Source organism: Solanum lycopersicum, chromosome 7 (genome assembly GCF_036512215.1).
Source record: "Solanum lycopersicum chromosome 7, SLM_r2.1".
Classification (NCBI taxonomy): Eukaryota; Viridiplantae; Streptophyta; class Magnoliopsida; order Solanales; family Solanaceae; genus Solanum; species Solanum lycopersicum.
The window spans coordinates 39,806,641-39,824,505 of record NC_090806.1 but is presented as its reverse complement, the minus strand read 5'-3'; the positions used below and the strand labels follow the sequence as shown (position 1 = coordinate 39,824,505).

Genomic DNA, 17,865 nt, shown 5'->3' with positions numbered 1-17,865 from the left:
TTATTCTAGGGATGGACTGATGTAGCTCTTGTTATGCTTTCAAAGATTGTCGTACCCATTGGTGACATTCTACTTTTTGAATGAACCTATCTTAGAATGGAATGGTGGAAATTCAGCACCTACGGTTTATCTTATCAATTTCTTAAAGTCTAGGAAAATTATCTCTAAAGTTTGTGTCTATCATCTTGTTCGGATTAGAAATACAGATTTCAAAGCACTTACTCTATATTTAGTTTCTATTATAAATGAGTTTCTGAAAGTGTTTCCCGATGATAATCCTTGTATTACTCCTCAAAGAGAAATAGACTTTGGATTTGACCTTCTTCCAATACATAACCTATCTTTATTTCGCCTTTCTTTATGGATCTAATAACTTAAGGATTTAAAAGAGAAATTGAAATATTTGTATTTATTGATGATATTGTGATTTACCAATTGAGTGAGGTTGATCATGTTGATCATCTAAGGATTGGGTTACAAATCCTCACGGCTCTTCAATTGTTTGATAATTTTTTCAAGTGTAAATTTTGATTGAGGTCTGCTGCTTTGTTTTTGCATATTTTTTTTCGGTGATGGTATTTGTGTTGATCCTAAGAATACCGAGGGGGTTAAGAACTTACATAGACTTCTTTCCCCTTCAAATATTCAGAGTTTCTTAGGTTCGAACTGTTATTATAGGAGTTTTGTAGAAAGATTTTCCTCTATTGTTTTGCCTTCGACTATTTTGACTCAAAAAAGGTAAAATTTAACTTATTGAAATATTGGGTAAAGAGTTTCGAAGTGCAATATTATGCGAGCCCTAGAGGTGTACATAGAAGTTGATCCTCATAACGTAGAAATCCTTTCAATTCACATGCACTTCCACTGTCTGTGAAGTGTCATACCGTTTGTGTAGTACTTCGTAGAAAGTCTCCATTAGTTTTAAAGTATGTTAGTTTGGTCATTTACACTCTTTTAATTCCTATAACTTGTCATTTGGGGGGGGGGGATATTATGAGCCCAAAACTACTCATTCACTCATAACCTCCACAAATTATATCTCTTCTCTCTCAAGCATTCTCCTAAAGTAAGAACTAGGGTTCCAACCTTTTAAGTCTCCATTAAAAAAATTAAGTCATGAAGGTATGTGGGATTTCATAAATTTTTATCCCTTCACCCATAGAGTTCTAAAAACTTAAGATTTCAAGTTTATGATTCAACTAGGTAGAACTTTCTATGATCCTCATAGGTTTTCATTGTAAATTAATTTTTCTTCACGATTCATGTCTTGTTACATGTTTTGCTCATGAATTCCATGATTTCAATATAATTTCATGTTTCAATGATAATTTCATAAACCATAGCATACAAGTATTTTCATGACTCAAAATCATGCTAATTTAGATGCATGTTCCATATTATCAGATATTCAAGATTTAGATGATTTCATATACTTTTTCTTCCAAATACTTTTTAGTTATCATCATATAATATGCGTACATGAAGTATTTCAAAGTATGATTTTTGTTATCATGATTTATGAGTTGTTCATTAATATCAGGTATTAGTATGATTCATAATTATAATAGTATAATCATTTCCATAATATATATCTTTTCCATAGGAGTAATAGTTAGCACTGAAGGTTTTTGGTAACAATCTAAGACAAAGAACTACGTGTCACCATAGGATTTGTCTTAGATAGACATTAAGTCATTGTATCCATAGTAGTCCAATCATTAGGTCCCTTACAATGGGAAGTATTGGAGACCCAATTTTTGGTGTAGGGGTTATACATTGAATTCCATGTAGTAGCTCAAATGGTTTACATTAATTTTAGTGGCTTTCACAATCAAAATTTTCTGTTATTACCTGACGTTGTACTTCTAAATTGTACATCACTATATCTCAACTTTATGTTAATAACTTGGTCATTGCATTAGCATGTTCTCACATATCTAGTATGTTCAGATATCATGTTTACTATGTATATTCCTCCTACAAAGTACATTCAAAGTACTGACAATATACTTTTTGCCTATATTTTTTGATGATATAGATTCTAATGCTCACTATCTAGACTTTAGCTAGTACAGATATAGTCAATGTTGTTGGAGCTTTCGAAGAGTCTTCTTTAACCGATGACGACCCCTTTATCTTTGGCTTTCAATGTTTAACTTTTATTTTCAAATAGTTGGAGTTATCTAGGGGTTTTACTCATCTTAGTTGAGTCTATTAAACAATAATATATAGATATAACATATGTCATTACTTTATGATATTAGTCCATCTCATTATTATATGTTTTATTATGATATTTTACATTTAGCTTTCTCATTTACTTTCTATATTTCTTTGGTTTTATGAAATCTTAGTGTCATTCTATCCATGAGGTTATATTGGGGTCACATATGTCTCAATGTATTATTTCGCGTCTAAGGGGTAGTCTAATGGCATGTAAAACATGGTATTAGAGCATTAAATTAAGTGTCGTAGGGTATTTGAAAGTTACGTTAAGTAGAGTCTTGTTCATTGTTTTAAAGCATGACACATATATGAACGAGATACTATGAAACATTTTAGGAAACACTTCACTTAATTTATACTCTTAGACATGCAATAGAGTTCAACTCTATATAGTTTCCTTCTAATCTATGCTTTACATGTTTACAACATCATGCCTCCCAGAAGAGCCTATGTTAGAAGGAATAAGGATGACGAGAAACAAGAACCACTAGCTCCGATTGACCCTTCGTCTAGAAAAGTTACATGATAGATTTAGGGTTCTTTTTCAACTTCTATACCAAAACATGGGTGGTCAAGCTAGTTAGGAAGTTATTGCCTCGATTAACAAAAATATGGGCAGAACTAGAACTTGACTTTAGGATATTAATCAGATAAACCCATGAGGATCCATAAGAGTTGAATAATGGTAGGAAGAATATTATTGAGTTTGTGGGTGTCACTCCATTTGAGAGTGAAGATTTCGATACTTATTAATCGAAGGTAGTGACTCAGATTTGGTACAAGCAATTAAAGGAGGAAAGGGCTAATAAAAAGACCTATTGGATTGGGAATAGTTCAAGGGTGCTTTTTTAAACAATATCTTTCTAATTTATTTGAGAGGATAAGGTTCAAGTGTTCATTTATATGAGGTAGGATAACTATAAAAGCTCAGAACAAAGAATTAGAAAGTGCAGTAGAAAACTATCCATAATATGTGAAGTAAGACAGGGTGCACGAACTGTGAAAGGGACCATGGTCTCTTGACCTATTAATGAACTTATACTAGTATAGGAGTGTGGAACACATGACCCTTCACGGTCCGTGGACAACCTCATCAGCTGTAGGAAGAACATGAGAATCAGGAAGAACTCCACCTTGCTCCATTACCAGACCACGGGACCCTTCACGGGCCACTGTCTTGATAACGGTCTATGGTTGCTTCCGTGAAGACTACCTTGTGTACCCATAGACTAGCTGAAGGATCATGACGACCACTATTGGCCCTATGGTTCGTGGTCGCTTTCACGGTCCGTGAAAGTGGCCGTGGTCAGCCCATCATATTTTTAAGTACGGTCATGTTAGTCTTTTACCATATGCATTAGACACCTAAACTACATATTTTAATCTCCAAACTACTTAGGTTTTGTCAGGTTTTATCCTAGTAAAAAAATTAGAACCTAACCTAATCAATTATTCACCAATAAATTGATCAAGCTGGAGAAATAGAAGAGAAGAAGTCGACCAACACTTGTTCCAAAACACAACAAGATGTCATCAATTACAGCCCAAAGTAAAAATACTTCTCCATAAAATTTACCACCAGGTATGTGGGATTTCACTAATGGTCTCCTTTCACCCATTAGGTCCATATAGTTTAGTTAGAATCTTGATTCCCTTAATACTATCCAGGCCTAGGTTTCTTGAATGTTAGAATTGTTATGTTTTAATTGTTAAAATGATCCAAATAAGATAATATTGTCTTCACTTAGTTTCTTTCATGAATTTCATAACCGTACCTATGTTGTCCTTGTAGTTCATGAATTACATATGCTAGGTCAATAATTTCGATATACATTCTTATGATTATGAATGTCACAACATAAATTATAATTGTTGCATTCTAAGAGATTTCATGTAAGTATTTGAGCTATGTAGTACTTTAGAATTTTAGTTATATTATTCCTTACATACCTAATTAATTGGAAGTAGCTTATTACGGAGTTGTACTAGGATCAGTGACCCTCAAGTCCCAAACTACGTATCCTTGTAGGTTTACTCTTTGTGGACATTATTTAGTGATCACGCCATTCATGCCTTGGCAGGGTATAATGGGTCCTTTCGATGGGCCATATGTATCAAACTCCACGTTTACCTCATATTGTTTTATATAATTTATTATTGGCTCCAATAGTTAAGTCAGATCTTATTACATTGAGTATGTTTTCAATTACATTCAGATTTTAGAATCAACATGTTAACTTGATCATTATATTCAGTTAGTTCATGTTTAGTATTTCAAGAAAATTTATGCCTATATCATATCATTGCTCAGTTATACGTTTTGGTTCATTTATGTTTTAATATTCACCTTTACTGTATCCTGAATGCTCAGTATCTTTTAAGTACTAAACCTAGTCATGTGTCGCTCCTTGGGGATAGTTTGGGGCAAGACACTTGGTGTCAAAACATTAGGTTCAAGAGTTCTACGATGCGTGAAAAAGACTCACAAAGTAGAGTCTTATCATGGGTGTGAAATTCACCACATCTAATGAGAGAGAGACTACGAAATGTTTTAGGAAAACTTCAGTTTCTTGTTACTCTTATAGTGTGTGAGGTATGATCTAATTCCTCATTCTAACTCGATGTTATGCATTTAAGATCATGCCTCCTCACAGAGCTAACGCCATAAATACGCATGCTTGGAATGGTAATGTAGCTCCTCTAGTCCCAGATCAGGAAGTTCCAAATCCAGAGTTTTAGAATGACATTAACTTGTTGGCTTATAGTGTGACCCATGAAAATATGCAGCAGACACAGTTCCTACTAATGCTAATGTTCGGTCAACTGCAACTCGAGTTTAGGATTTTGTTAGGATGAATCCGCCTGAGCTTTTAGGATCACAAGTTGGAGAAGATTCCCAAGACTTCATAGATGAGGTCAAGAAGAACTTTTAAGTGATGCAAGTGACTGGTAATGACATGGTTGAGTTGGCATGTTACAAACTTAAGCATGCAACTCACATTTGGTTTACTCAGTTAAATGATATACAAATGTGGCTTCTATCACTTAGGAGTGTTTTAATTGAGACCTTTGAAGATAAGTACTTCCCAAGAGAGTTAAGAGAGGCAAAAGCTCACGATATCATGAAGTTCAAGGTAGAATGGAAGTCCAAGAGTGCACACTCGAGTTCACCCAACTCTCCGTGTATGTTACTCACATGGTTGCTGATTCCATGGCTGAAATGAAGAAATTTCTACATGGATTATTAGACTTAATGAAAATAGAGCTTAGAAATACTATGTTTCTAGAAAATATGAACATCTCCATGCTCATGACTCATGCTCATCAGGTTGAGGGAGAGAAGATTAGGAAACAATCTAAGGAGAACAAGAATGCTAGTACTGGGAACTATGAATATTCTCAACAAAATTCGGGTTTGTGGAAATTGCTCGCATGTTAAAAATAAATCTTTAGCTCCATCCCCTTCATCAACTAGTGTTCTATCTTCATTGTTTCAATAGTATAAGAAAGGTAGGGCATTAGGATCTGTCATAGGGGAGTGTATCAGACATTAGAACCTACCCTTCTTGTCCTAAGTGTTGCAAGAACCATCTATCTGAGTGCCTTGAAAGGAAGGAAACCATTTTGGATGTACTCAGTCTGGTCACAGGTTGAGACGTTGTTCTTCTAAACAAGGGCAAGGGGTAGTAATGGTAGAGCCCAGTTCTAAACATGCTTTGTTCCTCCATCCAAATACCTAAAAAATCAAGGATTTACATTAGTTATTTGCAAAAAATATGCATTTGGGGAAACTTAATATATTAAAATAAAGCCCTAAATGAATCCAATTCGTGGACTCATTAATACCTGTGGGTCGATTCACTTCTTACCTGAAGGCCAAAAATATAATCTCTAGTGTAACCTCTATCATCTAGTTCACGTTAAGGATTCAATATTTAAAACCCCAATTGTTGAGTTAGTTCCAGTAGGAAATGAATTCTCAAAAGTGTTTCCAAAAGATCTTCTTGGAGTTCCTCCTAAAAGGGAAATCGACTTTAGGAATAGATGTCATTCGAGATACTCAATCTATTTCTATTCTTCCTTACAGAATGTATCAAGCCGAGCTTAAGGAATTGAAGGAGAAATTTAAATCCTTCTAGATAAGGGCTTCATAAAAACCTAGTATTTTTCCATGGGTGGCACCAGTATTGTTTGTAAAAAAAGAAAAATCGTTCTCTCAGAATGTGCATTGACTATAGACAGTTAAATTAAGTCACAATCAAAAGTAAGTACCATATACCCACGATGGATGTCTTGTTTGACCAACTTCAGGGTGCTAGTCATTTCTTTAAGATAGACCTCATATACGTTATCATAAGAGAATACTAAGAAATAGTTGTTAGGATCGAATTCACGCACACACACTAGATGAATGAAGAACACAAGAACTTTCAAGAGAAAGAGATGAGAAATCTAGAGAGAGAGAGAGAAAACCCAATATTTCATGGTAAAACCCCGTGAGTAAACTTCCTCGGCAGTGAGGTATATTTATATTAATAAATCAGAGTATTTTTGGTGACAGAGAATAAATAGGAAAACCTAAAATAGAGAATAAATAGGAAAACCTAAAATAGAGAATAAATAGGAAAACCTAAAATTAATCAGGTTCTACTACTTAACAATTCTCCCACTTGAAGACTGACTTAGTAATCCAAAAAATACATTCTCAAAAAAAATCACTTCATTATCAACATCTTTACCGCACCGCAACATCTGTAGCAAGAACTATCGAAGACCAATCGAGGTTTTACATAACCTCTGTTTCCCAACATCAACACATTTCGTCAACATGTCTGCCGGGTTCTTTGCACCGTCAATCTTCTCCAGGCACATATCACCATCCTCCACTGCCCTGCGAGTGAAATGGTATAGCCTTCTGATGTGCTTTGTCTTCGAATGATAGACTGGATTTTTCACCAACTGTATGGCACTCTGGCTATCTGAGTAAAGAATCTTCTCACTCTGCTTCTTGCCCAATTCCTCAAGATAATCTGCCAGCCATATCATCTCTTTCCCAGCTTCAGCTATTGCCACATACTCAGCTTCAGTAGATGAAAGAGAAACACACTTCTGAAGTCTGGACATCCAACTCACTGCTGTTCCACCTATGGTGTAAATGTACCCGGATGTACTCTTGCTCGAGTCAACATCTCCACCATGATCGGCATCCACAAAACCCTGTAGAGTCACCTTTCCTTTCCCAAAACAAAGTGAAGTACTGGATGTACCTCTCAGATATCTCAGAAGCCACTTCACAGCTTCCCAATGCTCTTTCCCAGGGTTCGCCATGTACCTGCTAACAACTCCCACTGCATGTGCTATATCAGGTCCAGTGCAGACCATAGCATACATCAAATTACCAACTGCTGAAGCATATGGAACAAGTGCCATGTGATCAAGCTCCTCGGCAGTCTTGGGTGACTGCTCCTTTGACAATTTAAAGTGATTTGCCAATGGAGTTGTCCTGGTTTTAGCATCATTAACCTGGAATCTGCTCGACACCTTCTCAATGTACAACTCCTGAGATAGATTTAAAGTTCCAGCAGATCTATCCCGAGAAATCTTCATCCCCAAAATATGTTTTGCTGGACCCAAATCTTTCATCTCAAATGCTGCAGACAACCTTGTCTTGAGATTGTTAATCTCCCTCATACTAGATCATGCAATCAACATATCATCCATATACAAGAGTAGAAAGACATATTAATCAGTGTATTCCTTGAAGTAACAACAAGGATCCTTTTCAGCTTTGTAGAATTTACTCTTGGTCATGAAGAAGTCAAACTTCTTGTACCACTACCTTGGTGCTTGCTTTAGTCCGTACAAGCTCCTAGTAAGCTTGCACACCATATGTTCCTTTCCTTGAACCACAAAACCTTCAGGTTGCTGCATATAGATCTCTTTGTGCAGATCTCCATGTAAAAATGCTGTTTTTACATCCATTTGTTCTAGATGCAAATTTTTCGATGCAACAATACTCAATAGAATTCGAATAGAGGTTAACTTCACAACAGGAGAGAATATTTTAGCATAATCAATACCTTTCCTTTGTGAATATCCTTTAACCACTAAACGAGCCTTGAACCTTCTTTTACCATCTGGTTCAGTCTTGATTCTGAACACCCACTTGTGCAGCAAATCTCTCTTCCATGCAAGTAAATTAGTCAACACCCATGTGTCATTCTTCTCAAGTGACCTCATCTCATCATCCATGGCTTGCTCCCACTTGATCGAATCCTCCACCTGTAGGGCCTCATCAAAAGACTCTGGTTCCCCCTCATCAGACAGTAATAGATAGTGTAATGAATGTGAATACCTATCTTGTGCCCTGATGGATCTGGATGATCTCCTTAACACCTGCTCAGGTGTAACTTGCTCCACTTCAGATTCATCAGTAGGAGTTGGTTGAGTATCTTCTTCTACATCTCTGGGGTTAGTCTTCTCCAACCCAACCTCAACTCCCACTTGCTTTGTAATCTCTAGAACCTTCTGCTCTCTGTCCTTTTACAGGACAGACTCATCAAATGTCACGTCACAATGTCTCAGGATCTTTCTGTTCTTTTCATCCCAAAACCTGTAATCAAACAAATCAGAACCATAGCCTATGAAGTAACACTTCACAGCCTTGGCATCAAGCTTGTCTCTCTTTTCTGGATCAACATGAACATAAGCAGTGCAACCAAAAGTCCTCAAGTGTGAGTACTTGAGTTCTTTTCCTGTCCACACCTCCTCTGGAATCTTGAACCCTAAAGGAACTGATGGTCCCCTGTTGATCAAGTATGCAGCTGTGCTCACAGCATCCGCCCAAAGTGTTTTGGGCAGCCCACAGTGTAACCTCATACTCCTTGCACGCTCATTCAATGTTCTGTTCATCCTCTCAATAATTCCATTCTGCCTTGTCTTACTAGGAACTGTTCCTATCAATCTGATTCCCTCAGCTGCACAGAATGCCTTCAACTCTGATTTGTCATACTCTCCTCCATTGTCAGACCTTAGGCATTTGACTTTCAAACCGGTCTGATTCTCAACTTCAGCTTTCCACTTCTTTAAAGTTTCAAACACATCTGACTTATGCTTCAAGAAGTAAACCCATACCTTCCTGCTGAAATCATCAATAAAGGTAACATAGAATGTGGATCCTCCAAGTAATGATATTGGAGATGGTCTCCAAACATCTATATGGACCATTTCCAACCGCACTTTCTTTGCAAAGAGCCATATAACCACAGTTCTCGCAAAGAGCCATATCAACAGACTATCAGACCCTCTAATGCTCCTTTTGCAACAAGCATCTTCATTCCTTTAGTACTCATTTGTCAAAGTCTGTTGTGCCAAAGACATGAACTGGAAGCACCTTTAGGAACAACGGCCATATTTATAAACCCTGCAGTGGTGTACAAGGTTCCAGATTTGGTGCCACGAGCTACTACCATAGCACCTTTCACGATCTTCCACGAACCTTTCCCAAACTCTGCTGCATATCCCGTGCTATCCAACTGACCAACATAGATAAGATTTTTCTTGATCCCAGGAATATATCTGACATACTCTAATGTCCAATAGTTTCCCGAGATGGTATTTATGTAAACATCCCCCTTCCCTTCAATCTATAAGGCTTTATTGTCAGCAAGATATACTTTTCAAAATTTTCTAGATTTGAAATTTTGGAACAACTCCTTGCTTGGGGACGAATGGAAAGATGCACCAGAATCCAAAATGCATGATTCAACCGGGCTGTTCACACAAAGGATTAGAGCATCCCCAATGTCCTCTACTGAATTTACAGAATCATTGTCATCTCCAAATTTCTGATTCTATTTCTTGTTTGGCTTTGTACAGTTTGTCCGAAAGTGCCCTTTTTCTCCACAGTTCCAACAAGTCACATTTGATCTGTTTAGTGATTTTCCTCGATTTTTTGATTTTGATCGACCATGTTGATTTTGGCCTTTCATCTTACTTCTCCCCCTTTGATCAACGCTAAGAGCACTGCCCGATGAATCTCCCACTTCTCGTTTGAGAATACTTTCTCTAAGAACAACATCATGGATTTCATCAAACTTCAGTTTCTCAAATCCACGGGAAATGCTAATCGCAGCAACAACAGTATCCCAAGACTCGGGCATAGATGACATCAAAATCAATTCCTTAATTTCATCCTCGAAATTAATATACAAAGAATTGAGTTGACTGACAATCATATTGAACTCGTTGATATGATCAGAAATGGATCCATTCTTAGACATCTTTAAATTGAACAATCTACGCATCAAATATACCTTGTTTATAGCCGATGGTTTTTCATACATGTTTGACAGTGCCTTCAACAGACCGGACGTAGTCTTCTCCTATACGATGTTGAACGCCACGTTTCTTGACAAAGTCAATCGGATCAACCTTAGTGCCTGGTGATCCTTGAGTTTCCACTTCTCCTCCGTCATGGATTCCGGCTTCACCCTGGTCAACGGTTCGCGAAGATCTTTCTGATACAAATAATCTTCGATCTGCATCTTCCAGAAACTGAAATCAGATCCATCAAATTTCTCGATTCCAAGCTTTGAACTATCCATCTTCAATGATCGTGTTGAATGTCCTTAGCTCTGATACCAGTTGTTAGGATCGAATTCATGCACACACACTAGATGAATGAAGAACACAAGAAATTTCAAGATAAAGAGATGAGAAATCTAGAGAGAGAGAGAAAACACAATATTTCGTGGTAAAACCCCGTGAGTAAACTTCCACGGTGGTGAGGTATATTTATATTAATAAATTAGAGTATTTTTGGTTACAAAGAATAAATAGGAAAACCTAAAATAGAGAATAAATAGGAAAACCTAAAATTAATCAGGCTCCACTACCTAACAATAGTGACATTCCAAAAAAACCTTTAGAACTTTGTATTGTCATTATGAGTTTGTAGTTATGTCATGTGGACTAACCAATGCTCCTGCAACTTTCATGAACTAGATAAATAGAGTGTTCAAGCAGTATTTGTAGTTTTTTTAATCATCTTTATCGATTCTATCCTCATTTAATCTAGGAATGAGGAAGAACAAACAACTCATTTTAGGGTTTTCATATAGACTCTCAAAGATCGCTTGATATTCTCTAAGTTTAGCAGATGTGAGTTTTGGTTGCAATTTGTTGCTTTCTTTTATCATTTAATGTCTAGTGGAGGGATCCAAGTTGATTTTCAAAAAAGATAAGTAATGAAACTAAGGCCCAGATAACCTCTTCTACATATATTACAAGTTTTTTGGGTTTGGCTTGTTATTACGGAAGATTCATAGAAGGATTTTCATCCATAGACTCTCCATTGAGTAGATTGAAACATAAAAGGTCAAGTTTTAGTGGTCAAATTATTGGGAGATAATCTTTGCAAAACATAAAGATAGGTTGTCGACAACTCTTGGTTTGACTCGATTAGAGGGTTCAGACACTTATGTGATATATTATAATGCATCATGGGTCTGCCTAGATTGTGTATTGATGTAGTAAGGTTAGGTTATAGCATATTATTCTAGAAAACTTTAGGTGCATGAGAAGAATTATCCGACTGATGACCTCAAGTTGTCATCAGTGCTGTTTGAGCTTAAGATTTGGAACATTACTTGTACGGTGTTCACATAGATATGTTAACCCACCATATGAGACTTCAGTATGCGTTCACCCAGAAGAAGTTGAATCTTTAATACAGGAGATGGTTTGAGTTCCTCAAGGACTATGACATGCGTGTGCATTACCATCCTGGTAAAGCCAACGTAGTAGCAGATGCTCTTAGCATACGATCTATGGGTAGTGTAGCAAATGTTGAGGAAGAAAGAAAAGAACTAGCACTACAACAAATTCATTTATTAGAAACAAATAATATTGTCATTAGAAACTCACATTTCATCACAAAAAGAATTTTTTGACCAAAAATAATTAGCCAGTCATTCATCCCTAAAGCATGGGTCACAAAATGCATATACAGAAAATTTAGTGTTTCCTCACTAAATTGAAATGTATTGACTACAAAAATATTTTCTTTTCCAAAATGCTTCGTATTTATGACAAATTTGCTCATTAGCAAAATTATTAAACACTATAGGTAAATCTATATTTTTATCACTAAATACTCTTTTATAGCCGATGAAAATTATGTTTCACTAACTATTTAGTTTAATTTGTGATGGTGCAATTTTAAACAAATATTTGATGTATTTCGTAGTCAAGCAAATAATATTCGTCACTAAAAGCAACATTTTACATACATTTCTTTGTCCTTAAAGGTAAAAGATAGTGAAATCATTATATTGAAATAATTTTATAGTTTAAAATATCATGTCGTCGCTTAAAATAATTCTTTTGCCTACAAAATAAAATTGTCACTAAAAAATATTATAATTTAGTAGGCAATTTTCTCGACAAAACTAAAATGTCATACTTTATTGACGAAAATGTTAATCATCTTAAATGTATTAGTCATTAATATTTGAGGTTTTGAAGATAAAGGGTGTGTTTGGTATGGAGGAAAATGTTTTCCATGGAAAATGTTTTCCTAGAAATTGTTTTCCTGGAAAACAAGTGAATTTTTGACTTATTTATTCATGTTTGGTTGGTGAGTAGAAAATATTTTCTTGAAATGATTTTGTGTTTGATTTATGAGTGGAAATTTTTTTTGAGAGATATCTTTTAATTTTACTAGAGTAAAAAATAATTTATGACATGAAAATATTTTTCAAAATCAAAATTATTAATTTTTTGGGGGTGGTGGGGGGTGGGGGCGGGGGGAGGGGAGGGGATACGAGTGAATTTTTTTTAAGTTGACAGTATTTTTAAAAAACAAAATTAATTTTTTGAAATTGAAAATATTTATTTAAATTGATGTTTTTCCAAAAAAAAATGTAATTTGAAATTAGAGGAGAGTTATGGAAAATGTTTTCTTCAATTTTTGAAGGGAAGTCGTTTTCCTTAATTTTGAGGAAAATGAGTTGATTTGGAAAAAATTTTCCGAAACTTTTGTCCCAACCAAACATGGGAAAATTGGAAAACATTTTCCAGAAAATGTTTTCCTTCATACAAAACACACTCAAAATATTTTGCGACTAATGACATTTATACTTGTAGCTATACTTTTACAATTTGTATTGAACTAGGTCTCTGTAAATTTAAAATTTTATTTATGATATTAAAATTATTAAGTAATAAAAATATAATAAACTTAATAGCATGAAATATTATGTTTTAATAATGAGCATAATACACCATACAAATTAAAATTAATGACGCATTAAAAGAAGTAAGATAATAATAAAAAATGACATAGTCGTATATTAATTAAGAACATCTGAAATGACATTCATTAGATAATATCGCAACATTCCAATGAAGGAAAAATATATTAAGTAAAAATTATTCTAACTAAGATATACTAAATATTAACAAAGAAGAGTAAACAAAATCGAGGCTACTTGATTGCTTTTCTAAATATCATTGTAAAAGCACTTCAGAAAACATTAGTCTTGATTTCCCCCATCATCAACCGGTCTAAAAGAAAAATAATTTATTTCTTACTTTATGACATCATGATATACAACATATCCAAGTGTAATCACCCAAATGGAATATGGGGAATAGAATGTAGAAATACCTTACATCAACCCTTATAGGATAGATAAGTTGTTTAACAAAGATAATCAACTCAAAAGAGATGTAACCAACACAAAGTTAAGAAAGAAAAATTGACAACATGAGTCACCATGTATCTTTTAAAACACCTAATATTAATACACACTTTCAAAAACATATTTCTAAAAATTTTAACAAAACAAGCGAGTGTCTGGATAATTCTAACTACGGATAAAAAAAAAGAAGAATTATTTAATAACAATCAACAAGTCAATATTAAATCAGAAGTCTATTAGTGAGCGAAAATAATTCTTAAAGGAAAGATTTGAATTAATAATTTGTCAATATGAGACATTGGATTGGTTTACATGAGAATTTTAGATTTGATCTTGGATTTAACTTAAGAGATGGATGGACGAGTAAAAAGATGGATTGGAAATATGAAATTGAAGTGAAATGGCAACAATTGCAAAGGACAAAAAGGCTAGAATTGCAATTAAATTAGAATAAGAGGCTAATATCGAAACGAATGGGATTGCGATATTGGCTACAAATTAAATAAATTTTAATGAATATTGCTATGATTTATGTGATTTAAAGGAAGGTTAAGAAAATGTTTTCAAATTAATTAAATGCTACATAGAATAAAAGTTTATGTAATTTTAAAATATTTAAGTAAAATAGTTATTTTTACTTTGACTATCGATAAGTATAAAAATTTAATACAATAAAATAATTTTATAAAAATTGCAATAATTTTTGTAAATTATTCATACTAAAATATGTAACTTTTAGGTAAAACCGATTAAAACATTAAACACAAAATATATTTGGGAAATACATATTGAATAGAATAACACTTTCAAAAGGGTTATAGGTCTGTTAAAATGGGGTGTCAACAACTTAAATGGTAGATATTGTTGTATGAGAACCCAAAAAGAGAAATGTGATAATCCCAACTACCTTTGATATCGGTCACACAAGCTCTCATCATATCCTCCTAAATTGTCGCTCTGCCTGCCCATATGTCTGTGGAAGAAATGTTGTACTAAGCTTAACTTGAGTACCAAGACCTTTCTGAAATAATTTCAAGAAATGAGAGGTAAACTGAGGAACTCTATCTAAGATGATAGACAAAATAACCCCATGTAACCTCACAATCTCATTAATGCAAAGCTTGGCATAGTCCCCTGCCGAATCTCTATTCTTGACCACCCAAAAGCCAGAAGACTTAGTCATCCTATCAACTTTCACCCAAATGGAGTCATGCTGTTTGCGAGTACGAGGTAACCCTATGATGAAATCCATCTTGATCACTTCCCACTTCTAAGTAGGAATATCGATCTTTTGAGTCATACCTCCTTATTTCTAATATTCTAGCTTGACTTGCTTGCAATTGGGGCTCTTACTCACAAAGTCTGCTATATCACTCTTGATGCCATTCCACCAATAGATTTGTCGCAGATCACAGTACATCTTTGTGGCATCTAGATGAATAGAATACCTAGAGTTATTGGCTTCGGTAAGAATATGCTGTCTCAACTCGACCACATCAGGAACACATAATCTACCCTGGTAGCGAAGTAAACCATCTCCCCCTTGGGAGAAAACCTCCACTCTTTGATTATGGACTGCACCCTTAAGTTTAGGCAAAATTGGATCACTGTCTTGCTTTAACTTAAAATTCACTACAAAAGAAGATTCTTCCCCATTCTGAACTGTTACACCATTGTATGATATGCTCATAAGGCGGACTCCTAAGCGAGCAAGCCTGTCAACATCCTTCACAATATCCTTACATTCATCCTCAACATGGGCTACACTACCCAAAGATAATCTGTTGAGGGAATCTTCTACTACACTCGCCTTACCAGGATGCTAATGCATACTCATATCATAATCCTTGACGAATTCAAGCCATCTCCTCCAGCGAAGATTCAACTCTTTCTAGGTGAACACATACTGAAGGCTCTTATGGTCAGTGAACACATCTACGTGAACACCATACAAGTAGTGTCTCCAGATCTTCAGTGCAAACACCACTACTGCAAACTCGAGGTCATGAGTTGGATAATTTTTCTCATGCACTTTTAGTTGTCTAGAAGCATACACTAACACCTTATATCGTTCCATCAACACACAACAAAGGCAAACTCTAGATGCATCGTAATAGGTCACATTACCATCTAAACCCTTTAGTAGAGTCAAGACAGGAGCTGTATTCAATCTACTTTCCAATTATGCGATGCTTTTCTCACAATCATCTGACTGTTGGAACTCGACCATCTTCCAAGTAAACCTATTTAATTGTGAGGATATGGATGAAAATCCTTCGACAAACCTTCTGTGATAACATGCTGGACCTAAGAAACTTGTAATATCTATAGCGGAGGTAGGTCTGGGCCACTGTTTCACTGCTTTTAATTTTTATGAATCCACTTGGATCCCTTCTGTAGATATAATGCGACCAAGGAAAGCAACAGATTTCAACCATAACTCATATTTGCTGAACTTAGAGAATAACTAGCGATCCTTGAGAGTCTGTAACACAATTTTCAAATGACTCACATGTTCTTCCTCATTCCTAGAGTAAATGCGGATATCATCAATACAGACGATAACGAACAAGTCCAAGTACTGTTTGAACACTCTGTTTATCAAATGCAAGAAAGCCGCAGGAGCATTGGTTAGTCCAAACGACATAACTAAAAATTCATAATGACCATACCCAGTTCTGAAGGCTGTTTTCAGAATGTAATTATCTCTGAATCTAAGCTTATGATAACCCAATCTGACGTCTATCATTCATAAATTGATAACACCCGTCAAACAACTCATCCATCCTAGGGATAAGATACCTATTCTTGAGAGAACCATATTTCTTGTTTATGAACAACACTGGTGTACCCCATGGTGAAATACTAGGTCTGATGATGCCCTTATCTAGAAGGTCTTTCAACTACTCTTTAAATTCCTTAAGCTCTGCTGGAGCCATTCTATTAAGAGGAATAGAAATAGGCTGCGTATCTGGAAGGAGATCAATTCCAAATTCGATTTCCCTTTCGGGAGGGACTGTGGGAAGATCTTCTGGAAACTCAAAGACTACTGGAACCAACTGAAAAGTTGGGGTTTCAAGGCTAGAATCCTTAACCCGAACTAGATGATAGAGATAACTCTTAGATATCATATATCTTGCCTTAAGGTAAGAAATAAATCAACCCATAGTATCTAAGCTACTAACCTTGCATTCTAAGGTTGGTTCTTTTGGAAACTTGAAACAAACAATCCTAGTTCTACAATCGATTGAGGCATAACATGAGTGTAACCAATCTATACCTATAATAACATAAAAATCTACCATTTCTAACTCTACTACATCTTTTGAGGTGACTTTCTGAGATATTGTGACAAAGTAATTTCTATATATCCTTCTAGCTATAACTGGGTTTCAGAGTGGAGTAGAGATTGAGAAAGGTTCTGAGGGAGTTTTATGGACATACACTGAATTGGAGTGCTATACCGAGTTACAAAAGACAAAGTCATGTCTGTTGTTTTACCACTGAGCGAACCATATGTGAGTCACATCCTTGAGTTTGTAGGATGCCAACCTCACTTATCACTACCAGTTACTTATATCACACAAAAATAGTTTCTTGACCTCATCAATGAACTTCTGTGTAAACTTACCAACTTGCGACCATAAAAACTTAGGTGGATTCATCATTAAAAAATCACAAACTCTTGCTGCTACTAATCAGTCATATCTATTAGTAGAAACTAGAACCTGCTTATTATTTTGGTTGGTCATAATCTGAGCCAAAAGCTGAATTGGAATGCTTAAACTCTGCATTTTAATTTCCTTATCTAGTACTAGAGGAATTGCGTTAGCATAGCGTGAATTAGCATTCCATGTCTAGGCTCTACAAGAAGTTATTCTCTTAAGAGCACAACGTCAAGTTAGAATGGAATTGAATCATACCTTACGCACAA

At 35.3% G+C, this 17,865-nt stretch overlaps 1 protein-coding gene across 1 annotated transcript; it reads right to left on the bottom strand.

Annotated features, from left to right (window-relative positions):
- Positions 1–15,243: 15,243 nt before the first annotated feature.
- Positions 15,244–16,578, bottom strand: LOC138337428 (uncharacterized). Its single transcript, XM_069287337.1, has 2 exons — positions 16,444–16,578; positions 15,244–15,753 (listed from the first exon to the last, which is right to left on the bottom strand). The coding sequence occupies exons 1-2, from the start codon at positions 16,576–16,578 to the stop codon at positions 15,244–15,246; spliced, it is 645 nt and encodes a 214-aa protein (XP_069143438.1).
- Between the last annotated feature and the right edge of the window lie 1,287 nt (positions 16,579–17,865).